Raw genomic sequence first — 25,900 nt, forward strand, 5'->3', positions numbered from 1 at the left:
CACATTGGACACCCTTAAATGCAAACAATATATATATATATATATATATATATATATATATATATATATATATATATATATATATATAAAACAATATATATAACAACATGTAGCAGGGAAGATTAATTGGGACCTTATTCACAGACCTAACAAAAGTTTTTGACTCAGTCATCAAAAAATTATCACATGACTCTCATGTCCTGGTGTTTCAGAGTACAAAGGGATTATGTTTTAGGAAGGCTGTAAGATCTTTCTCATCTCTTTAACGTACTTCTTATTTTTGAGATGATTTGTTTATTTAGTGACAACTACTGAAAAATGTGACAAGTGCAAGTGTCATATTTTAGGAATGATCTCTGAGTATCATATTTTTTAAGTAACACAAATAAGACAGCATGTAATTAGAGGCTGAATCATTTGACATAATGTTTAACCAAAACAAATAGGGCCACACAACACACCGTTTGCTGGGTTGTCTTCCTCTGATGTCATTTAAAGGTATAAAACAGACTGATACATTAAAAAAGATAAGAAAAACAGCACATTTGACAAGTATGGAATAACTCCCCTTTCACCACACTAGCTGGATAGCACAGACCAGGGAGGAAAAAAGGAAAAAAAGATGGCACTAGTTTATTTAAAAAGTTGAAACTTCATCCTATAAATCTTCCAGGGGGGTTAATTTCCCTCCCACCAAAATCTCTCAAAATAAAGGATTTAACCAGAGATGTGTGCAAACAGTAAACCTCACATATATACTGGTGTACAGAGGTATGTCAGGGGCAGCATGCTGTCCAATTGCAATGGTGTCTGTGCAAATATAATGTAGTTGTAATGACACTGTCTCTCTGCACAAGAACAATATTGGGTGTCATTCATAAGAACAAATGCTTTGAATATCGAAGCACAAAATATCGACCATAGAATGTTGAAACTCAGCACATCGATGCTGTGTGCTACTGTTTTCTCAGCAGAAATAAAATGTTATATGAGATCACTGTACAGCAGAGACTGTTTTTTCCCTTCCTCCACTTTAGAGTGATCTAGGAGGTGGTATATATAATTAATGGGGGGTGGGTGAAGAGGGGCTTGCAGGTTGCAGTGATGTTAATGTGGTGTGCTTCCACCTTCTGTGGCCAATATTTTGTGCTTCAATATTTGAAGAATTTTGCTTTTATGAATGTATTCCATAATATTCATATGTATTCATCTAGAGCCGATTGTTCTTTCTGTTATCAAAACAACATAGTTGGGTTTACTGGGAGTAGAAAGTTATACAAATAGTCACTGACAACAGTGCTGTGCTTATACAGTTTGGTGATGTCAGGGAAACCTTGAAAGTGAACTTCAGATATTAAGCCAGAGATTACCCCTCATTTTCATCAGCTGCTTGAACATTGCCTCTGAGTGTCTCACACTGACTGCATCACTGTTGTGCAGAACATCATCATTATGGGCAGAGAGTACATCACATCTACACGCGGCACTGGAGGATGAGCCTGGTTTCACCTAACAGGAACAAGTTTCTTGGAGCCCATTGCAACAGACAAGGCAAAGGATACAAGAAAAGGCCACATTTTGACAATCAGCAAGGCATTAGGTGACATTGAAAATTACTGCATGCCATATGGTATGCAGACATTATATAAATAGAGCAATACCAAATGAAACATTTTTACACTGTGGTAAATATGTCTTTTCAAATATTTACATTCCTTATTCTGAGAAAAAGCAATATACCACATTTTATGAGGTGTACAAACAGCAACAGAAAGCAAGCAATACATCATTTTTTTACATGTTTTGTATCCTTATGAACAACCATAGACAGAGATATGACACCTTAAGAAAAACTTGAGTACAGAATAAACACTTTGACAATGACAGAAGCCAGGAGAGCTTTGTGTTGAGACTGTGGCATCCCCTCTGTGATGCCAGGCAGAAAATGTAATTTCTTTTGCATCTATTGCTTGAGAAACACAGACCCACAAACACACAAGATGCAAACACCTTTGCTGTTATTACAAAACAGGTCTATTAGGATTAAAAGAAAAGTAAATAAAAAGAATGCCAAAACAAGTTAAAAAGAAAATGGAGCAGAAAGCAGCCTTGTAGACTATTTGAATTATGATATTTTTCATTACATGGTAGACACTGTGTTTTACCAGTACTAGAATTTCAATTGTTATCCTTTTTCATTAAACGGTAGACACTTTGTTTTACTAGTAATAGAATTTGAATTTTGATTTTTTTTCATTAAATGGTAGACACTTTGTTTTACTAGTAATATAATTTGAATTTTGATCCTTTTTCATTAAATGGTAGACACTGCATTTTACCAGCAACAGAATTAGAATTTTTATCTTTTTCATTAAATGGTAGACACTTTGTTTTACCTGCACTAGAATCTGAATTTTGATCTTTTTTCATTAAATTGTAGACACTGTGTTTTAACTGTACTAGAATTTGAATTTTGGTCTTTTTTCATTAAATGGGAGACACTGGGTTTTACTAATACTAGAAGTGCCATCTTTAAGCATGTAAACACTCCTACGCATATTTAATCTTAATGTGTTTGAGTACAACAGAAGATTTCTGAACTTCTTGCTCCAGTAGATTATGGATATTTTTACTCATGTAATAATACTAATTTTAACAGTTACAACAAAGACCTTGCCTTGTTAGTCTTCACTGTACAATACCTTCAACCTGCTCTGGTGGAGGTCCATGGGATATGTGAGAATGACTAATTAGTGTTTAATCTACATGGCTTCTGAATGCCCATGACTTCATACTTTTTAAAGTCTTTACTGGAGCATTCAGATCAATAAAGCCAAACCTCAGCAGGGGTATATCCTTCTTAGGTTATTTGCAAATATCATATGGGCTGCAACCACAGAAGGTTTAAGGTATTATACAATGAAGACTCTAGTGAGACAAGGTCTTTCTTGTACTTTTTATAAATGTTTTGTTTGTGTAACCCTTTTACCCTTTGGCTAGAGTATCTTAATAATTATTTTAATTATTTTAATCCTTCTTACTGATCTATCTATGTATATATATATATATATATATATATATATATATATATATATATATATATATATAATCGAAATTTACTTCACCGAGATGACAACATCGAAATTTGAATATAACGAAAACTTAAGACACCTTTACTGTGTTATTAGTTTGTATTACCATTCTACTTTTAGAGGTTTGTACTAAGTACCAGGACAACCTCATGCTGGGTATTATGTATCACACACCTGGCATTCTCTGTGCTATTTACAGTTTTACAGTCTGAAAAATTGTATTAGTAAGATGTATACATAATTTTAAACAAGTTTCACAACATGTAAATATTGGACATGTAAGTTTAAACCAAGACATAGTTATAAAGGTAGATCGGTAATGGCATGTGTGTGTTACAGAAGTATAATGCATTTGAATTTGTATTTAGTCATAAAATGATAAAAGCACTCATAATTGAATGAAGTTCATTACAGGTACACCAACACTTGAACAAGTTAAATGGAGAGTTTATTAAAAATAGAGATCCATCCTTTTAAATTAAGTTTTGCTTTACGGCGATTTCTGATGAATTCATTAAAGAGTTTTCAGTTAATAATTTGTTTTCATAGATGCAAGGAACATGTTTTTCTGTTTCTTTAAACAAGTACAGATAGTGTGTCGTAAATGGTGCATTGTGCATACAATTGCTTTTTCGGTGCTCTGGTTTTATTATGTTTTCGTTATATTCAAATTTTGATGTTGTCATCTCTGTGAAGTAAATTTTGGTTATATGGTAATTCTATGAAAGTGGATGCACACACACACACACACACACACACATATATATATATATATATATATATATATATATATATATATATATGTATTGTTTTCTGTCACCATTGCTGTAGCAAAGCTATTGTCTTAAAATTTACTTCCAGTCAGATTTAAGGCCTCATGTTCTTAAGACAGCAGTTAAGTTATGCAGTTATGAAACTTGATCTAGACAGGTAGTTAGCACACTGCTACCTTCATGTACTTCATTCAGTCAAATTTCTCCTAGTGGTATAAATACCACCTCGGGTCTCCCATGAAAAGAGGCTCCTAGCCTAGTGAGACTAAGCCAGTCAACCAAGGATAAAATAAAATACTACTTGTTTAACTTGTTAATTGGGTAATCAATAGCACCACAAACCCTTTTTCAGCCATTACTATGAGCAATGACTTAATTTCCTGAAGATGTCATGAAATTCAAAAAGACTTTACTGAAGAATTTTCACAGAAAGGCTTTTTGAAATTCTACAGAATGAAAAGTTACAATCGACAAATAAACTGGGGAACAAATTTTCAACAATTTGTGGGTCAGATTTGTTTTTTCTACTTTTCTTCTTTTACTCTGCATATCTGTTTACTGACGATACCCACATGACTCTCTTGCCAGCCAGCATTGGCTGTTCGGAGTGCCAGTCAGCCTGTACCATCTATTCACAAGAGCAGTGCGGCTCCCACCAGTGAAGTTGGTGCACAGACAACTTAGACAGAAATTGAGACATACTGCTGTATGTCATGCTGTGACCTTGCTGTTATGTTTTCATTGAAAAAGGAACAATATTTCAATACAAGAAGGTCACAAGGGTACAATGTAAAATGAAAAAATAAGATTTTCCATGGCATCAAGACAGGAAAACATGAAAAGCGGCAGCAAGCTTTTTTTTTTTTTATTTTCACATTAAGAAATGGGTAAAGAAGTCTAAATGCCAAAACAACTTTTCAGTATAAAAAAGTGAATGTGAGAACAGTAGTACAACATAAATAAAAATATTCTTACTCTGCATTATGACTGTTTAATTGAATTCTGTATCCATCTCTGATCCAGCAGGCTACAGTAATTTTTGCTTTTCTGGCCAGACTTTCATTACTCTGTCTGTGCTGTGTTTTTCAAGGAATTTGTTTGCTCAGAAAATACCAAAGTTGTAGGTATAAAATATTTTTTACCTGCTTTTGCTTGCAATTTTTTTGAACATGTGCTTTGGAAAGTGCCACTTCTAACTATTGTTCAGTGGCTGGAGTAAGGCATATTTCTGCATACAAAGTAAAACATTCCACAAACAACAAACAACATGCATGGTAGTGGCAGGCTGCTTCCTTACATACTTTCAATGTTACAGTTCCTTTTCTATTTGCACACTGTATATCATCCTATACTTTAATTTCACCTTTATTGTTCTGTCCTTAACCTGTTCACATGCCTGTCAGTCTTCCTTGCTGTCTGCTTAAAGAGGCAATGTAACTGATTTCTGCATTGTGCCACACAGTAAAAAACTGCTAAGGTCAAGAACAGTAATGCCATTTTTCTTCTTCTTCTTAGACATTGAGGAAGGTAGAATGGCATTTTTTTTCTTTTCTTCCCAAAAGGCTTCATTTGAACATGGCACCTTTCACATCATCTGCAGCAGTGCTGAATATATTACAGGCTGCTTCTCACCTTTAAGCTAAAAGACTAATATCCCCATTCAGGAAGAAAGCAGGTAGTATGCAGCAGTGACCTTCTACTGCCATTCTAATACTCCATTTTGTCTGGCTTTGGCAGTGGCAGTAGTCGAGTCAGTGAAGTAAGTCATTTGCGTCATTTTTGTCTTCACAAAATAAAAAAAAAAAAAAGGTTAAAACAGTGTAAAGAATGTGCAGAAAGCTTGCTGAGTGAAGTATGTTAGGCATCAAAGAACTTGCGCTCAGTCTGTTTTGTTACTGTCCCACCAGACACCATGGTTTTGGTGACGACTTGCTTGGTGATGGTTGAGCCACCTTCCATCCTTTGGCCCGTCATCATCATCATTCCATCTGAAAAGCAAGATGCAAACATTAGTTATGGAGTACTTTTTTAAATTTGTTAGTCAGTAAGTGACTTGGTATTTATCCCACTCTAATCTTTTTTTTTTTTTACTTTTTGACCCCAGAATCCACTACTAACGTGTCTGAGATTAGTGCAGACTTTAAATAGGCTTTGTCTCAGAGACATGGCAATATCGGAGTTAATTACAAACAGTAGCAGTGTACAGGTGTGCATGCCACCTCATTCTACATGGCAGGCATGTGAGAGAGGTGGATTTGCCTCCTTTAACAACGGGATACTTGTATGACAATGGTTAGCATAACTATAGATGTTTGTGTAAGACTACTACTGTAGTATCAATCATAACATGGGGGATTATGCTGCAAGCAGATGCTGGCCCAACTTCTAGAGCTTTTGGGTGGTCTTTCCACAAGGCTGCCTTTGCTGCATAAAGGGGGTTCCCCATGCCATCTTCAGTTCTTGTCTCTCACACCTACAGTAAAGATTAGCTGTGTAGGAACTTACCATAATGATAGATGTCCTTCTCTTCTCTACTGCAGTATTCCTGACGTAATGGAGTTGCTTGCCAAGGTGATGACCTGATGTCGGCCAGTATATCAAAGTATTTTACTACCTAGGGTGCATGGTACGTCTGACATAGGCCAGCAACAGACATTGGCCATAAAACAGAAGTATGCAGACACCACCTGGTGCCCCAGGCAGTCAGACAGTCTAAGGGAATGAGGATCAGTGCATCCAAGAAAGCCAGGAAGTGGGAGATGGAGGGAGGGTTGGAATACTGCAACAGAGAAGAGAAGAAAATCTATCGTTATGGTAAGTTCTTATACAACTAACCTATGCCCTTCTATTCATCTGTTGCAGTATTCCTGACATAAGGACATGAGGAAAGGGTAGAGGAAGTGGCAGAGGAATTCTCTATGAAGCCACGGAGAATGGCCCTGGCTAACCCTGCGCTAGATCTGGAGAAGTAATCCAGCTTATAGTGAAGGTGTGGACAGATGTCCAGGTAACAGCTTCTAGGATAGAGTTGGTACCTAAACCCCTGAAGAAGGCCCCTGAGGAAGATACTGCCCTGGTAGACTGAGCTTTGACTGAGCCAAGAAGAACCTTACCATGGCGAAAGTACAGTTGTGTACACTTACCATAAATATAGATGTTCGAGTGTATTCACTGTTGCAGTCATCACTTGTGGGTTATCCCTATGGGGTATCCCTTGGCTGGCCCAAATACCAGTGTAAAGGATTTCCCTCCGGCCTCAGCTGACTCGTGATTGAGACTGACCTCACGTCATCAGGGCTATAAAATGAGGTAGCCAACGCCATTACATCAGTTTTTCTTGCCCCAATAGGTATGATCCCCCCAAGAAAGAGGAAAAAAGGGGGAAGGTGGGAGGGAAACAGGACTGCAACAGTGAATACACTTGAACATCTACATTTATGGTAAGTGTACACAACTCTACTATGTTCTTCGTGTTTCACTGTTGCAGTCATCACTTGTGGGCATATTCCCAGAGCTGAGAAATAGGGTGGAGGAAGGACAAGAGGGGCTTAAAGCAAGCAGCATATTAAGGGGATGCCAGCATGCCCTGCAGGACTGCAGATGCAAAGCCTGCCCTGGTTCTGGAGAAGGTAGCCAGCTGGTAGAGCTTGGTGAAAGTGTGGATGGATGTCCAGGTAGCAGCTTCCAAAATATCCTTGGTTGGAACCCCTCTCAGGAAGGCAGTGGAAGCAGAGGCTGCCCTAGTGGAATGTGATTTGATGGATTTGGGAGGACTCTTTCCATGAAAGGAATAGCAGAAATTGATGCAATGAGAGATCCATTTAGAAATGGGGATCCCCTCTGCCCCAGGAGTGAAAGAGACCAGTAGCTGGTCAGATTTCCTGACTGACTTGGTCCTATCCAGGTAATATCTCAACTGTCTGTGCTCTTCTAGGGTATGCAAAATTCTTTCCCCTTTATTATGGGTGTTGGGAAAGAATGTAGGGAGATGGATGGCCTGGTTGAGGGTAACATCCGAGACCACTTTAGGCATAAAGGAGGGGTTGGTCCTAAGAGACACCATGTCAGCATGGAAAATAATGAAGGGTTCAGTGGCCATAAGGACCTGAAGCTCAGAAACTCTCCTGGCTGAGGTGATGGCCAGCAAGACGGCAGTTTTCCAAGAAAGGTATTTCAGGTATGCTGAATCAGCTGGCTCAAAAGGAGGCAAAGTCAGTTTTTCCAGGACAAAGTCTAGAACCCACACTGGAGCAGGTGGCCTTTTAGATGGTCTAATGTGGGCCACACCCCTAAGGAACTATTTTAACAGGTGTTGAGAAAAAACGAGCTGATCCGACTGGATATAGGCAGAGATAGCCAAGCCATGTGTCTTGATGAAGGAGTATGACAATCCCTTTTCTAGGAGCTCTGCCAGGTAGTCCAGAATCAATGCCAGAATGACATGGGTGCTGTTGATGCCCTTGCTTTGGCACCAGATAGTAAATCTTTTCCATTTGGCAGAGTAGGATTTTCTGGTGCTGGGCCTTCTGGCTTCCTTACTAATATTTAAAACCTGCCTGCTGAAAGCTATAGTGTCATATGCCTTTGGGGTGTCAGCCATGCGGATAGCTTGAGTGTGGGGAGGTTTGGATGCAGTAACATCCCTTTCTCCTGAGTTAGAAGGTTTGCTGTGAGAGGCAGGTTCATGGGAGGCTCTTTGGCCAGACTGAGGAGCAAGAGGTACCAGTGCTGTCTGGGCCAGTCTGGAACAATGAGAATAGTAGTCTTTGGTCCTTCCTCCCTGATCTTGAGAAGTACCCTGGGAATCAGGGGCAAGGGTGGGAAAGTGCACACAAACAGGTTGCCCTAGTGGAAGGAGAGGGCATCCACCCTCCATGCTTCTGGATGGAAGTTTCTGGAGCAGAACTTGGTTAGCTGGCAGTTTTCTGAGGTTGCGAGAAGGTCTATGTCCAGGTTCCCCCAGTTTTAGCTGATGTTGAGAAAGGTGCCCCTCTGCAGCTGCCATTCATGGGGATCCAGGAAGCTTCTGCGTAACTAGTCTGCCAGGGTATTCTCTTTCCCTAGGATATACTGAGCTATTAAATGTAGTCCCAGATTTGAGGCTGACTGCCAGATTTGCACAGTTAAGCGACACAGGCGGTAGGAGTAAGTGCCCCCCTGCTTGTTGATGCACCACATTACTGTTGTGTTGTCTGTCTTGATTAACAGCACTCCTGATCCCAGGTGTTCCTTGAAAGCTAGGATTGCTCTGTGCACTGCCAGCATTTATTTTAGGTTGATATGGAGTCCCTGAACCTCCTGATGCCAAATGCCCTGAATGCACATAGTTCCTTGGTGTGCCCCCCCAGGCTGTGTCTGAATTGTCTGTGGTGATGGTCTGGCCATGTGGGACAGTGATGAAGAGAAGACCCTTTTTCAGGGTACACTCCTCTGCCCACTATAAGAAGTCCTTCTTTAAGCAAGGAATCATGGGCAGCTGATGTTCCAGTGACTGTGAGTGTTGGCACCAGAGGTTCCTGCGGTACCATTGTAGTTTCCTCATGTGCAGTCTGGTTAGGGGTAGCAACAGGATGCAGGAGGCCATGTACCCCAGTGCTTACAAGACTTTCCTTGCTGTGAGGTGGGTCCTGCGTAATGGTGTGTAAAGTAAGAGTGGAGGAAGGTCTGCTTCTCTGGAGGGAGGGAGGCTGTTTGTGTTGTGTCCAGTAGACCTCCAAGGAAGGTTAACCTTCTTGTGGGGTGTAATTGAGACTTCTCTTGGTTGACAGTGAATCCCAGGGAGATTAGGAGAGTCTGAACAAAGGTGAGGTCCTGCAGGAACTTTTCCTTGGAGCCTGCCTGGATGACACAGTTGTCCAGGTAAGGGTAAATCTGAATGCCCCTTCTGTCTGCAAAAGGCAATGACAGGGGCCAGGCACTTGGAAAAGACTCTGGGAGCAATAGATAAACCAAAGGGCAGAGCAGAGAACTGAAAATGTTGTGACCCTGCTCTGAAGCACAGGAAACTCCTGCAGGACTTCCTTATGGGGATATTGAGGTATGCATCCTTCACATCTAGGGTCACTAGCCAAGCATAAGGTATCAGCATTGGCAAAAGTTTTTGTAGGGTCAGCGTTTTGAATTTTGGGACCAGGAGGGACAGATTCAGAGTGGATAGGTCTAGAATAGGGCACCAGGTGCCCTCCTTTCTGGGTACCAGGAACAGTCTGGAAAAAAATCCTTTTCCAGCCTGTTCCTTTGGTACAGGTTCCATGGCACCTTGGGCATAAAGCTATTGGATCTGATGGATTGCTTCTGCCATCTGATTTGCTGGTACATCCAGGAACCCTGAATATCTGGGGTTCTTTCTGAAAGAGAATCTGTACCCGCTGGTAATAATTTTTAGGACCCATAGATCTGAGGTGATGGCCAGCCAATTCTCTAGGAAGAGGGAAAGTCTTCCTCCTAGTCTCTCTGGGGGGGGGTGTGGGGCAGAGGGGAGGAGAGAGAGTCATTGTGAGTCCTTAGAGAAGGACTGGGCTTAGAACTTCCTTGCCTAGAAGTTGCAGTGGTCCATTGTCTGGACCTCTGTTGGCTTTGTGACTGATGCCTAGAAGGCCTGTCCCTGTGCCCCTTCCTCTGGACAGGTTTTGTTTGGGAAGGAAAGGTCCAATGCTTTGTGGGGAAGTTCCTACTGAACCTGGGAGGCTGTACCTATAAGAAATCCTTCACAGTCTGCATAGACTTGGCCTTGTCTTCCATTTTCTTAATAACCTCCTTAGCTTTGGGTCCAAACAGCTGGTCCTTATCCAGAGGGGCGTCTAGTAACTTGGAATTTACCTGGTCAGGCAAATGTTGTTCCCTTAACCAGGCATACCTTCTGATCACAGAGCCAGTAACTGCAGCCCTGCTAGAAGCTTCAAAGGCATCAAACCCACAATGCAGGGAATGCTTGGCTACCTGAGAGCTAGAAAGTATAAGATCTGCTACTTCCCTGGTTGTACTGCTGTCTGGTAGGGTGGACATTTTCTGTTTTAATAATTCCAGTACACTTTGCTGGTATTTCAGCATATGAAATTGACAATTCACAGCTCTAATGACTAAGGAAGCTGAAGTGTAGACCTTCTTTCCTAGTCTGTCTAAGCCTCTGGTCTCTTTATCTGTTGGAATGGGGTTTTTAGAGGAACTAGCCCTAGCCCCCTTAGGACCATGAGTAATGACTTCTGGGTCAGCTGCAGGGTTTTTAAAAAGATACTTGGGGGTGTCTTACACCCTATAATATCTATCTGTCTGGCTTCCTGGGGGCAGGGGGTAGTGAGTCTGGGGTGAGTGCAGATTCCAAAAAGACATCCTCCACGACATCCAGGATTGGGGGAATGGCCAGAGGTTTATGCTGTGGCAGGTCAAGGAACTCTCTCAGTCTTTTCTTTAACTGAGGGTAATCATGTGCCTCCCAGTGAAAATGTTTCCTGAGGGAATTTAAAGTTTCCCTGAAAGAGAGGTCCTCAGGTGGGGAGGCAGCAGGAATGGGGTCATCAGCATCAGAGTCCTCAAATGCTGCAAAAGGTTGGTCTTCAGTATCCGACTCCTCTAGTTCAGAACCTTCTGACTCCTGGTCAGAAAGAGCCTCAGGGGAAATGTCCCTCTTCCTTTTAGCTGGGGTGGCTTGGGTAGGCTGGCTTCCTCTAATCAGAGTGATTAAATCTTCTGCCACTCTGAGCAGCTGCTGCAACTGTGTGGCAGGCTGGAAGGAAGGGAGTTGGTGGATGGGTCCCTGGGAAGGGGTCTTTTAGGGGTAGTCTTAGTCTTGGGCCTGGTGGATTCAATGACCTTATACAATGTAAGTTTAACCGGTGGTGTGGTCATCAGTCTCTGCCTGGTGTTGGTCGTTGGTACTGTCTCTACAGAAGCCGGTGCCTGTGAAGCAGCTCCGGGCCCAACCTCATGACTGAAGGTCAACATACCAGCAGGAGAAGATGGACCTGGCAGCATACTGGACTCAAAATGGGTCTCGGTAGAGGCCTACAATGGTTCCTCGGCTGGCATCAGGGGCTGCGAAGACACCTCACTGAGTTCAACAACTGTAATGGCTGGAAGGCTAGCTGACTTTGGACCAGAGTTGTCAGAGGGCCAAACTTTCTGAGGCCTATCCCTTTCCTTATCTTTCTTTTTTCTAGGCAATTCAACAGCTGCCTGACCAACCAATGCCATTTTGCAGTGAGAAATGGTCTCACTGAAGTGTCTAGCTACAATTTCAGCTCTTCTCCTAATAGTTCTAGCATTAAACAAAGCACATAACTGACATCTGGGGATGGCGTGGCCTGGGCCTAGGCAGGTGATATGCAGGGTATGGAAGTCTTGGTGTGGGATCTGTTTTCCACAGCTGACACAATTATTAACTTTCTCTGACACCGGACAAAAGCAAGAAAAGACTCCCCAGTGGAGTACTTAGCTTTAGACGGTTACTCCCTCACTCTGGCAACGGCTGACCAATGCACTCGCAAACTACTTCTGCTTCGGGCTCCACGGCAAGAAAGACTGATGTAATGGCATTGGCTGCCTTATTTTATGGCCCTGATGACCTGATGTCAGGCTCAGTCACCAGTCAACCGACACAGGAGGGAAATCCTTTACTCTGGTATTCGGGCCGGCTGAGGGTTACCCAGCAGAGATAACCCACAAGTGATGACTGCAACAGTGAAACATGAAGAACATTGTAGCAAAAGGCTATAGATTTGGATATACAATAGGAGATGGTCTGTTTAGACACAGGCAATTTCCAGAGCCATGGGATGGAAGGACACAAACAATTGGTCTGATTTCCTGAAGGATTTAGTCTTATGTAAGTAGAACCTGAGTTGTCTGTGAACATCAAGGGTATGAAGAATCCTCTCAGTACTGTTCTGGGAGAGGGAGAAAAGGTGGGTAGGTGAACTGCCTGATTTAAGGAAAATTCATTGGCCACCTTTGGCATGAAGGAGGGATTGGTCTGCAAGGAGACCCTTTCATGGAAAGACCAGAAAAGAGGGGAGGCCATAAGGGCTTGTAACTCTGAAACCTGCCTGGCAGAGGTAACGGCCACCAGGAGGACCATTTTCCAAGTACAGTGTTTGAATGAACTAGAAGAAACTAGTTCGAAGGGAGCTTGAGTCAGTTTCTCTAGTACAAACTTGAGGTCCTAGGGTGGACCTACAGGTATCCTGGGGGGGGGGGTTCTGATATGAAAGACACCTTTGAGGAATTGTTTGGCTTCAAATCTAGAGGTGAAGGGTGCAGCAAGTGGCAGACAAGTAGAGACAGCTGACAAATGAGCTTTAATGAAAGAGCAGGCTAATCCTGCATTAAGCAATCCACACAGAAAGGAGAGAACCAAGGGTGGAACCACCTTCAATGGATCCTGGTTCCTAGCCAGACACCAGATGAGAACCTCTTCTATTTGGAGAGGTGAGATTTTCTAGTAGTGGGTTTCTTGGCCTCCTATAGGACTTGAAGCATGTCCTCAGAGTAAAGGTATCTGAATGGTATCAGGGCTCTATCATGCACAGGGTCAGTTGGAGGGTTTCAAATGTGGGTGGAGGAGTAAGCCCTTGGTTCTATGTTAGTAGGTCCACTCTGTGAGGCAACTTGTGGTAAATGCCCTTGACTAGGTGAAAAAGAAAGGGGAACCAATGCTGTCTTGGCCAATAGGGAGTCACCAGAAAGATTTTTGGCTTTTCATGTTGGACTTTCAACAGGACTTTCAGAATGAGTGGAAGAGGAGGGAATGCATACAGGAATTCCCCCTTCCAGGAGATTGAAAAGGCATCCACTCTCCATGCTTGAGGATGGGGTCATTGGCACAAAACTGTGAGAGCTGTTTGTTCATGGGGGAGGCAAACAAGTCTATCTCTGGAATACTCCACTGGTGGATAATGTCCAGGAACACATCCCTGTGAAGCATCCATTCGTGGGCTTGTGTTCTGGATCTGCTTAGGGTGTCCACCACATTATTCTGGCTGGAGGGGATATATACTGGCTGAAGAGATACATCTAGGAGGTGAGCTAGATTCCAGGCCTGCACAGGCTGTAGGATCTGGAACCCACCTGTTTGTTTATGTACCAGAAGACTATTATGTTGTCTGTGTGTACACATAATGTCTCTGGTTTGATAAGAGGTTGGAATGCCTGGAGGGCAAAGATTAATGCCTTCATTTCCTTTACATTTATGTGATCCCTCATTTGGGAGGTGACCACTCCCCTTGAGCTTAGTGGAGGTTCAGGGCTGCCCCCAACCTATGTTTGAAGCATCTGTGAATAGGACCTGAGTTGGTGATAGAGGGTGAATAAAGAGGCCTGGATTTAGAGACAGTTGTGTGACCCACCACTGGAGCTCCTTTTTTAGACAGGGGAGGAGAGGAATTAGGTATTCTAGAGGATGAGCATGCTGAGATCATACTGACTTGAGGAACCATTGGATTTTCCTTATGTGAAGCCTTGCTAGAAGTAGCATAGGGACAGTGGAAGCCATCAGCCCCAAGATTCTCAGGAATTCCCTGGCGGATATCTGATGATGGTGGAGTGTCTTTGCAAAGATTAGCAAGATCTCCTGTGCCTTGGAAGGTGGGAGCAACACCCACATGCTCAGGGTCTGGAATCTGCAGTCCAGAAAGATGTAATCCTGTGATGGGACCAGGGATGATTTTTTGAAGTTTATGGTAAATCCCAGGCTTTGAAGACTGGCAATAGCCATTTGGAGGGATTTGTACAATTCTGTTTGTGAACCAGCTTGGATCAACAGATCATCCTGGTATGGGTAGATTAAAATCCCTTGAAGTCTGCAAAAGACTACAACTGGAGCTATACATTTTATGAAGACTCTCAGGGCAGTGAAAAGTCCAAAAGGCAAAGTTGAGAACAGACAGCATGAGAATCCTACAGAAAATCATTGAAATGTCCTGTATCTTTGGTGGATAGGGATATGGAGGTAGGCATCCTTGATGTCTATGGATGCTAGAAATGCCTGAGGGAGGATAAGGGGAAATAGGGTTTGTAGGGTAAGCATCTTGAATGAGGGGACTACGATTAATTTGTTGAGGTAGGAGAGGTCTAGAACTGGTCTCCATGGACCATCCTTCCTGGGAACCAGGAAAAGGTGAGAATAAAAACCTCTTCCCTCTTGTCCTGGGGGGCAGGTTCTATAGTGCCCTGTTCTAGGAGGTCTTGTAGGACTGGAGGAAACAGGGGGGCCTTATCTTTGGTGGTGGGGGAATTCCTCTGAAAGAAGACACCTTTTGCCAAACCATGACATTCCCCCTCTGAAGATGCTTAGCACCCAAGAGTCCTTAGCAATGAGTTCCCAGGAAGAGAGGAATAGGAAAAGATGCTGGGAAAGGGGAAGGTAGGACTGGTTGCTGCAAGAGTCACGAGGAGGACCCTATCCAATCAGGAAAGGGCTGTTTAATTTCTTTACTTTTGCCCTGTAGAGATTTGAAGAGCTCTGCAGAAGGTTTTCCCAAAAGGGCAGTATTATCCAAGGGGGCATCCATCAGTTTTGCCTTGATGTCCTCAGGTAGAGCCTGCAGCTTAAGCCAGCTGAATCTTCTGAGGGCAGAAGAAGAAGTGGCAGATCTACAGGAGACTTCTACTGCATCATAGGTGCAATCGGCAGAATGTCTGGCTACCTGAGAAGAGGTGGCAAGGAGGAAGGATGCCAGGGCTTTATTTTCAGAGTCAGGCATGTTAGAAATCAGTTTTGAAATTTGGGAAAGGAGTTCCAAATTGTATTTGGTCATGTGTGTCTGACAGTTTAATGCCCTGAGGCCAGGGTCGCAGAGGTATAGCTTTTCTTTCCCAGCCTCTCCAGCTGTATGCTATCCTTATCTGAGGGCAGCAGGGGGGAGAAAGAAAGCAACCTGGAGGCCTTATCAGAGGCAACAGATATGACAGAAGGATCTGAAGTAGGGGCCTTTAAGAAAAATTGGCAGTCCTTGGGTACCTTGTAGTACCTGTCTGGCTTTTTTGGAGTTAGAGGCTGAGAGTCCAGATGGGTCGTAGTGGATGCAAAGGCATACAAGAAGGCAGGACTTACAGGAGGAATGGCTGAAGGACTTGGGGACTGTACTTGGAAAAGGTCATAGTAATGCTTCTGGACCTCAGATTTTCTGTACTGTCCCATTTGAAGACGTCACGCATTTTAGATATACTCTCCCCAAAAGCAGTCTCTTCCATGGGGTATAGTCTGTTCCATTAGAATCCTCCTCAGGGGAGCATAATCTAATGGAGAAGGGATTTGTGGAGGAATAATCCAAAGGATTGTCTTCATCTTCGGAAGAGGAATCTAGATCTGAGTTAAGATGAGGCCTAGGTCTCTTCTGTGGGGAAGCAGGCCAGGCCAGATGGGAAGCAGGATGACCTGACAGAGGCCTAAGTGCCACAAAGTCCTTAAAGATGCACTGGGAGAAATTAAGCCATTCCTTCTGTGGGTTTGGGGGGACATGCTTGTATTTTTGTTTCTTCTTTGTAGGGGTATTTATGCGATGCAAAGAAGGAGGGCCAAACGTAGGTCTACATTCCACAATATCTGAGTCAATGTGTTCCCTAACAATAATCTGTGTAACACCCCTAGGGCCTTCTGACACAATAAGTCTGGGTTCCCTGAACGTTGGGAGGTTGACGTCTGAGAAGCCTCTCTGGGCGAGCAAAATTCTGGAGCCAAGGCGGCATGTGAAGTGAGCTCGGCCTGTGAGTCCAGATCCCAGTTGGCACGTGTCTCCAAGCTCTCATGCACTTTGGGAGAGATGTCCAACTCAGAGGTGCAGCTTCTGACTTGGGCCTATGTTTTTTGGTCTTACACCTTGCAGGGTCTGTCATCAGGTCTGGAGGGCTATCCATTGTCCTCTTTGTTAGAAGCTTAAGGTGTTGGTTTTCTAGGTAAATCGCAAGGGAGGATAACCAACTTTGGAGTGTTTTCTTTACAAAGGACTGGCAGATGGAATAGTTTTTGTGGTTGTGCTGAGGACAGAGACCAAAAAGGCACTGTGTATGACTATCTTTATGTGAAATCTGTCTTCCACAGTCACATTTCCCTTTTCTGGATGACATGAACCTCAGTTAAAAAAAAAAAAAGACAAAAAAGGTTTCCACAATGGGGCACTTATATTAATGAATTAGTGATTCTGACAGCAGAGTGATGCCCGGGACTGGCAATCCGACTGGTGGTAAAGAAGTTCTGAGGGTGGTTAGCACATACATCTCTTTTATGGCCAACATATGTTGCTGGCCTACATCAGATGTACTGTGCACCCTAGGTAGTAAAAGATTTTCATATACTGGCTGATGTCGGGTAGTCACCTTGGCAGGCAACTCTCTTATGTCAGGAATACTGCAACAGATGAATAATCTATCTATCTATCTATCTATCTATCTATCTATCTATCTATCTATCTATCTATCTATCTATCTATCCATATATGTTGGTTAAGTGGGTAATCAATAAGTCTGCTTCCCTAACATGAAAAATAGATTTTAAGTTCCACTGACCTGACATGAAAATACAAGCATTAAGATCTAAGGAGAGAGTGCACCTTTCAAGAAGGGATACTGTTACTGTCTAAAAATAAACCCAAACCGAAGCTACTTAGTGGTACGGGGGGGAGGGATAGTACAGTTGTGTACACTTACCATAAATGTAGATGTTCAAGTGTATTCACTGTTGCAGTCATTACATTTGGGTAATCTGCTGGCAGGTTGCCCTCAGTCGGCCTGATTAACAAAGTCTTGTGTCCTGCATCAGTGGCTGTCCCTTCGCCCATGACGTCAGGTCGTCAGGGGTATAAAACATGCAGCAGATGCATGCCATTACATCAGTTTTTCTTGCCCCAGATGTCAGGTGCCCCCCAAATGGGGAGCAAATAAAATTAAAAACACAAACAATATACCTCCAATCCCAAAAGAAAATACACCAAAAGGGTTTTTAAGCATAGTGAAAGAACGTAGAGGTATAGCCAGAGAAAAATAGGGGGCTAGAGGGAGGGTAACCAGGACTGCAACAGTGAATACACTCGAACATCTACATTTATGGTAAGTGTACACAACTGTTTCACTGTTGCAGTCATTACATTTGGGTAGATTCTCAAAGCTATGGTTGGGTGGAGGGAATTATACAGAATTAGGACCAGCTATAAGACCCTGCAGGACAGCAGTGGCAAAGCCAGCTCTGGATTTAGAGAAAAGTGGTAAATGGTAATGTTTGGTGAATGTATGAACTGAGCTCCAGGAAGCAGCTTCTAGAATGTCCCTGGTAGGAACACCTCTGAGAAAGGCTGTAGAAGTAGATGCAGCCCGGGTAGAATGGAATCTGATCCCCTGGGGGATAGTTTTTCCATGGTGCATATAGCAGAAATTAATACAATGGCTTATCCATTTGGAAATGGTTTGTTTTGAAATAGCCTTTTCCTCTGCCCCTGCAGCAAATGCCACCAGCAGTTGTTCAGATTTTCTTTTAAATTTTGTCCTGTTTAAGTAAAATCTAAGTTGTCTGTGTACATCCAATGAATGCAGAATCCGCTCCCCCTTGTTCTGTGGCTTGGGAAAGAAAGTTGGAAAATGAATGATCTGATTAAGAGCCACACTGGATACCACCTTAAGCAAGAAGGATGGATTGGTCCTGAGAGATACCTTGTCCGCATGAAAAATGATGAAAGGCTCCACTGCCATAAGAGCCTGTAATTCAGAAATCCTTCTAGCTGAAGTGACTGCTAAAAGGAAAGCTGTTTTCCAGGAGAGAAATTTTAAGTCTGCAGTAGCAGCTGGCTCAAAAGGAGGGAGAGTGAGTTTTTCCAATACAAAATTGGGGTCCCAGGCAGGGGTTGGAGCTCTCCTGGGTGGTCTTAAGTTTTTGGCCCCTCTGAGATACTGCTTTAGCACAGGATGAGAGAAGAGGGGAGGTTCTGTGTTGTAATGAGCTGAAATGGCTGAGGCATGGATTTTTATGGAAGAAAAGGACAGGCCCCTGTGAAGCATCTCAGTTAAGTATTGTAAAATCTGAGGAATGTTGAGTACTGCTGTGCTTATCCCTTGAAATTGATTCCAGGCACAGAATCTTTTCCATTTGTCAGCATAAGATTTTCCAGTACTAGGCCTTCTCACCTCCAAAATGACATCCATCACAGGTTTGCTGAGGGATGCTAAGGGTGAATTTAGGTGATTAGCTACGCTGCAAGATTCAAAGTTTGGAGCTGCGTGTGCAGAATTTGGTTGTTCTGCTGAGACAGTAAGTAAGGTGTTTGAGGCAGATGCCATGGTGGAAGGAGTGACACATTGCGCAGGAGTGGGTACCAGTGTTGGCGAGGCCAGTCTGGAGCAATCAAAATAATTTTTGGTTTGTCTTGTTTGACTTTTAGTAGAACTTTGGAGAGCAGAAGCTGAGGAGGAAAGGCATGGACTGATAGGTTTTTCCAGCTGAAGGATAGAGCATCCACTTTCCAGGCTTTTTTGTGATGAGTTCTTGTGCAAAATTTGTCCAACTGATAGTTGTGGGGTGAGGCAAAAAGATCTATGTCTGGGCTCCCCCATTTGCGTGTCAACATGTTGAAAATCTGTGGTTCCAGTTTCCATTTGTATGGGTCCATGAGATTTCTGCTTAGTTCATATGCCAGAGTATTCAGCTTTCCTGGCAGGAATTGAGCATGTAGTTGTATTTGGTAGGTAAAGGCCATGTTCCACAATGCCATGGCTAGTTTGCAAAGGGGGTAGAAGTGTGTACCCCCCTGCTTGTTTATGTACCACATAACCGTGGTGCTGTCTGTCTTTATCATTAATTGTCCTGGATAAAAGTAGTCCTTGAAGGCTGTCAGTGCATTCTGTATGGCTAGCATTTCTTTTTGATTGATATGAAGGTGCATTTGATTTGGGCTCCATTTGCCCTGAATGCACTTCCCTGTCAGATGTGCCCCCCAAACATAGTCTGATGCGTCTGTAGTTAGGGTTTGGGCAGCAGGGTGTGGTGTGAATGACAGTCATTTGTTTTGGTGGCATAACTCTGCCCACCATAGGAACTCTAGTTGCAGGCAAGGAATGATAGGAATCATTGTTTCCAGGCTGTGGCAATGCTGACTCCATAGGCTTTTTAAGTACCACTGAAGTTTCCTCATATGCAGTCTTGCATATGGAATTAGAAGAATGCAGGAGGCCATGAACCCCAAGGCTTGCAGTATTTGCCTTGCAGAAAGCAGGGTTTTTGTGGCCACCTGTTTGAAGTATGTCACCAAATGAATTTGCTTCTCTGGCATAAGGAAAGCCATCTGGGCAGTTGTATTCAAGCTTGCACCCAGGAATGTAATTTTTTGAGAGGGTACCAGTTGTGATTTCTTTTCGTTTATAGTGTACCCTAGACAAGTTAGAACCCTTTTTACAAATGCCAGATGGTTTAGAAGAGTGTCCTTGTTTTCTGCCTGAATTAGACAATCGTCCAGGTATGGATATATTTGAATATTTATTTGCCTGCAAAATGCAATTACTGGAGCCAGGCATTTTGTAAAGACCCTGGGCACAGTAGATAAGCCAAAGGGCAGTGCAGAGAACTGGTAATGCAAGTAGCCTTCTTTGAAGTGGAAGTATCTTCTGCATAATTCCCTGACTGGGATATGCAGGTAAGCCTCTTTTAAATCTAGAGTTGCCAACCAGGCATCTTTTCCTAGCATAGGAAGTAACTGGTGAAGAGTCAGCATCTTGAATTTTGGAATGTCCAGAAAGGTGTTTAGAGTAGATAAGTCCAGAATTGGACAACATGATTTGTCTTTTCTGGGTACCAGAAAAAGTCTTGGAATAGAAATCTTGTCCCTTTTCCTCTTCTGGTACTGGTTGAATAGCCCCCATGCTCATGAGGGAAAGTACTTGTTTCTGGGCCTCTGCCCACTGATTTGGGGACAGGTCTGGCCATCCGTTTGGAATTGGCAATGTGTGGAAATGAAATCTGTATCCCTGGGATGCTATATTTAAAACCCATTTGTCCTGGGTTATAAGTTGCCAGTTTCTTACATAAAGAGCCAGTTTTCCCCCCAAAGGGGCGGCTAAAAGGTAAGTGCTTGGTAAGTGTAAAGGGAAGTCATTGAGACTGCTTACCATAGGGAGGTGTCTTGTTGTTTCCAGATTTGGAAGAGGAGGCACCCCACTGTTTTGTTCTGAAAGTCCCTTGTGACTGAAACCTGGAGCCTTTGGAATGTCTGGGTTTGACTTGAGTGGCTCTCGAAGGAACTGGAAAGGACCAGTTCTTAGTAGGCCAGTGCCTACTAAATCTTGGAGGTTGCACTTGTAAGAAATCTTTCACAGTTTGCATAGATTTAGCTTCATCTTCCATCTTTTTTTTAAAACTTCTTCAGCCTTATTACCAAAGAGATGGTCCTGGAGCATCCAACAATTTTGCTTTAACATGATCAAGCAGATTTTGCTCTTTGAGCCAAGCATGCCTTCTTAGCACAGACCCAGTTACAGCAGCCCTGCAAGAGGCTTCCAAAGAATCAAAACCACACTGCAAAGTATGTTTTCCAACTTGTTCAGCTGAATGCAATAAATCCTGTAAATCTTTGTTTTCCACACAGTCAGAAATTAACATAATTTTCTGTTTAAGCAGTCCCATGATATGCTGTTGATATTTTAGCACATGAAATTGACAGTTTAAATCCCTGATTGCCAAGGTTGCAGAAGTGTAAACCTTCTTACCCCATCTATCCAGCACCCTGGAATCTCTATCAGAAGGGGTAGGATTTTTAGCAGTAGAAGTCTTAATGCCCTTGGGACCCTGAGAAATGGTTTCAGGATCTGCAAAAGGATTTTTGAAAAGAAATGTGTGGGAGTCAGGAACCCTATAGTATCTGTCTGGCTTACAAGGAGCCAGAGGCACAGAATCAGGAGCCATACTAGATTCTGAAAAAACATCATCAACAATGTCTAGAACAGGAGGTATAGCCAAAGGCCTATGCTGAGGAAGAAGAAGAAAATCCCTAAGTCTCTTTTTAGAGTCAGAGAAATCCTGACTTTCCCAATGGAAATGTTCCCTTAAGGTATGTAAAGTTTCCCCAAAAGAAAAATCCTCAGGGGGAGAAGCAGAAGGTATGGAATCTTCTGCATCAGAGTCCTCATAAATAGGTATAGACAACTCCTGGTCATTAGAAGAGTCAGAAGAAATAGAATCCTGTTCAGAAGATTCATAATCAATGTCTTGCCTAGGCCTCTTAGAAGATGGGGGGGGGGGGGGTTGGCTACCCCTGATCAGAGTAATTAAATTCAGCCATTTTGATAATTTGTTTTTTAGGCATAGGGGCCTGCACATGTGGCCCAGGCATCGGTTTTTTAGGCATAGGTCGAGATTTTGGCCTTAGTTTTGGAGAAGGCGTCAGTCTAATATAGAAATCTGTAGGCCTGAAAACACCCTCAGAAGCTGGTGCCTGCACAGCGGCTCTGGACCCATCCAAGGTAGAGACATCTGCGGGTTCCATAATTGAAGCATCTCGCGGCACACTGGACTCTGAATGAGTCTCAGTAGAGGCCTGTGAATCAGAAGTAGCGGGTATCAGGGGCTGCGAAAGCGCCTCACTGACTACTGGCGAACTGGCGACTGGCTTAGGAGATGTGTCGTCGTCAGTTTTGGACCTCAATGGCCTGTCTCTGTCTTTTTCTTTGCGTTTTTTAGGTATTCCGGTAGTCGGATTGCTAACCGAAGACATTTCTGGATAATTAAAGTACGAGCCAAAATATTTAGAAGCAAAATTGTACCGACTTTTGATAGAGCATTGATTAAATAAAGCACAAAACTGACAGCAAGGTACGTTGTGATCAGGGCCTAGGGAAGGAATACAGTACAAATGAAAATTCTTATGAGGTATTTGCTTCCCACAAGTAATGCAATTATTAACTTTTACTGACATTGGTAAGGAGCAAGAAAAAGTTTCCCCAACGGGGTACTTAGCTTTTTAGTTGAAGACTTTGGTTCTGAAACTCGAAAACGAAAATTTTAGGAGTCGGCCGACCGGCACTTGCGAACTGCTTCTGCTTCGGGCACCGCGTGGCAAGAAAGACTGATGTAATGGCGTCAGCTGCATGTTTTATAACCCTGACGACCTGACGTCATGGAAGAAGGGACAGCAACTGACGCAGGACCCAAGACTTTGTTAATCAGGCCGACTGAGGGCAACCTGCCAGCAGATTACCCAAATGTAATGACTGCAACAGTGAAACATGAAGAACATCTTACATTGTAGAAAGATGTCATTCATTATGGTGATTACATTCACATACCTGTACTTTGTTCATCGCAAGGATCACAATAATGTGCAGGAAAAGTACTAAAGCAGTTTGTCTTCCTTTGGAAGAGATGTTAAACTGACTGAGGACTCTCACTTCTTAATTTCTCCAAATCTTTTGGGCTTCTAATACCATGATGGGAATGGACCCCATTCCTAAGTCAAAGTATGATTAAAGTTCAAGAAATTAGTATTGTTTCATTCTTTGATGTTAGCCAGAAGTGCTCTTCGAAGCACCCGCAATGTGCCCAGTAATGACTCCTGTAATTCTTCTGGGGTTACATGTATTGGTAACATATCTAAGTACGACTGTGGATTATTTTTTTATAAGACCTGTTGCTCCTACTACTATTGAAATTGTCTGGGTATCTTTCTTCCACATTGCTCTTGTTTCTGCCAGCAGATCCTGATATTTTGTGACTTTCTGTTTCTCTGTAAGCAAGACACTATAGTCACTGGGTGTAGCAATTTCAATAATCAATGCTACTTTTGTCTTCTTTCCATGGACCACTATATCTGGTTTTCTTGCATCTGTCTTTTGAACTGTTTGTAACGGGTGTTCCCATGTGATGTAAACTTCACAATTTTCTGTGATGCTTTGTGGCTCATGTTTCCAGTGTTCTTTAGCTACTTTAACATTATAATGTTTGCACAATCCCCAGTGCAACATCTTGCCACATTATTATGCCATTCAGTATACAGTCCTTCTGTCCTTAGCATATCGCAACCAGCAACAAGGTGTGCAACTGTTTTCTAAGGTGTGCAACTGTTTCCAATTCTGTTTTACAAAACCTACATTTGCCCATTTCTCCCACATGTTCAATGGACTTTGTAAACCAACATGTATGTAGCCCACTATCTTGGGCCACCAATATTAACCTTTCATCTTTTGGTTTGAATTTGCCTCCCCTTAACCATTCCTGCGTTTGATTCTGATCAACATGGGGTTCTTCCAGGAATTTTCTATACTTGCAACTATACCTATGCATTTTCCACATTTCTTGTCTTCTCATCTGATCCTTCACCTTATATTCTTTCTTTTGTTTTTTGGTGCATTGAGTTGCTGCCTGATTTTTATCTACTTCTGGTTTGATTTCCATTCCCGTTTGACTGTGATATGCTTTTGCTAGACTAAGAAGGGAAGTCATCTTAGATTTATTCTCCTCATGTTTGAAAACTTTCACTATGTTTGAGTTTTGTGAAGTCAGCTGATATGTATCCAGTCCACAATTGCAGATCTATACATGTAATCAATTTCAAAGAGGCCCATACTTCCTTCAGAACAAGGAATATATAATCTTAGTATCCACTGATTTTTTTAAATCATTTGATGAGCATGAAGCACCCTTTTTGTTTTCCTGTCTAATCTAGCCAACACCTTTTGGGGCCAGTCAATCACTCCTAAACTGTAAATTAGGACAGGAAGAGCAAATTGGTTTATAGCTTGAATTTTGTTCCTAGATGTCAATGCTGTTTTCAGGATTAAGTCTTCTAAAATATTCCTCACTAAGTGTTATTCGCATTTGTTCATGTTTTATTGTTAATCCTTTATCAGTTCTGAAGTATTTATACACTCCCTCTTGCTCAAGTTATTTTATATCACATTCTTGTCCCAAACTGATGTTTTCTTGGTGCTGCAGCTTTTGCACATTTAAGAAGGCCAAATAACATTCCTACATCATGTGACAAAGTTTTGACTACTTGCAATTGTATTTTCAGTTCCTCACCTGATGAGCTATACAGTTTCAAATCATTGACAAAGGGTAGATGAGAAGTCTTTACATTTTTTGCTTTCTGAGAGCGAAATTATAGCCATGACTTAATCTGTTAAGCAAACAGTTTAACGGGTTAAGGGCAAGGCAAAAGAGCAGCGGTGACAGAGTCACCCTGGAATATCCCCCTTTGGATTTTTAACCCTGGAATAATAATTTGCCTTTTATCATGGCTTAACTGCAAAGTGGTTTGCCACTGTTTCATGGTCGCTGTGATATAGTTTGAGTGTAGGGTGTACCTTATACATTTTTAAGCACTCGTTTATCCATGAATGTGGATACTGTGAAATGCTTTTTTGTAGTCAATCCATGCCATACTAAGATTCTTCCCCTTTTTACAGTTCTCCACTATATGACTTTAACAACAAAAAATCCTTTGTTCCGTATTAATTTCTTTTATTGCCCTTTTGTTCTACTGCCATAATTGAGTTTTCTTCTAAACAATTATAAAGTCTGCATCAATTCCAGTGTATAGTTTATAGGTTGTCGGAAGGCAAGTTATTGGTCTATCAATTTTAGGGTAGCATTACAGGTTCACTCTTTAGTAGGAGCATTGTTTTTCCTGTTTTTAGCCAGAATGGTGTCTGTTTGGTGTGCACATATAAATAGTTCTTCCTCATGGCTAAATCTTTGTGCAAAGATGTTAATACTTTTAACCAGAAGTTAGGTACTGCATCTGGGCCTGGGGTTTTCCAATTAGAGGCTTTTCTTAATGTTGTTTCAATCTCTCTGGCTGTTACTTCACCCCATTTCACTTCCCGTACCTTTGAACGTCTTATTTTTTCTTTTACTTTTTCTATCCAGTTTGAATCTTTGTTATTTTCCACAGCATCTTCATAAATACTTCTCCAAAATGTACCTCTTTATTATTTTTTGGTGGTTTTTCATTTCCTTTTACCTTGTTTCCCAATTCTCTATAAAACTTTTTTGGGTCATCAATAAATTGCTTATTTTGTACTTTTCCTTTAAATTTATCTGTGTATCTTCTAAGTTTTTCTGCTTGTACT

General features: G+C 42.2%; 1 protein-coding gene across 4 annotated transcripts in view; it reads right to left on the minus strand.

Moving 5' to 3' along the window:
• Nucleotides 1-4,648: 4,648 nt before the first annotated feature.
• The window catches only part of ITGB4 (integrin subunit beta 4), a 1,147,860-nt gene continuing 1,126,608 nt past the window's right edge, over nt 4,649-25,900 (minus strand). For all 4 annotated transcript variants that reach the window (XM_044084971.1, XM_044084972.1, XM_044084974.1 and 1 more), the window contains one exon: nt 4,649-5,853. In XM_044084971.1, coding sequence (XP_043940906.1) covers nt 5,723-5,853 — 131 coding nt within the window. In that variant the 3' untranslated portion in view covers nt 4,649-5,722. The remainder of the gene's footprint in view (nt 5,854-25,900) is intronic.

This window comes from Protopterus annectens, chromosome 10.part0 (assembly GCF_019279795.1).
Source record: "Protopterus annectens isolate FY-2018-M chromosome 10.part0, PAN1.0, whole genome shotgun sequence".
Classification (NCBI taxonomy): domain Eukaryota; kingdom Metazoa; phylum Chordata; order Ceratodontiformes; family Protopteridae; genus Protopterus; species Protopterus annectens.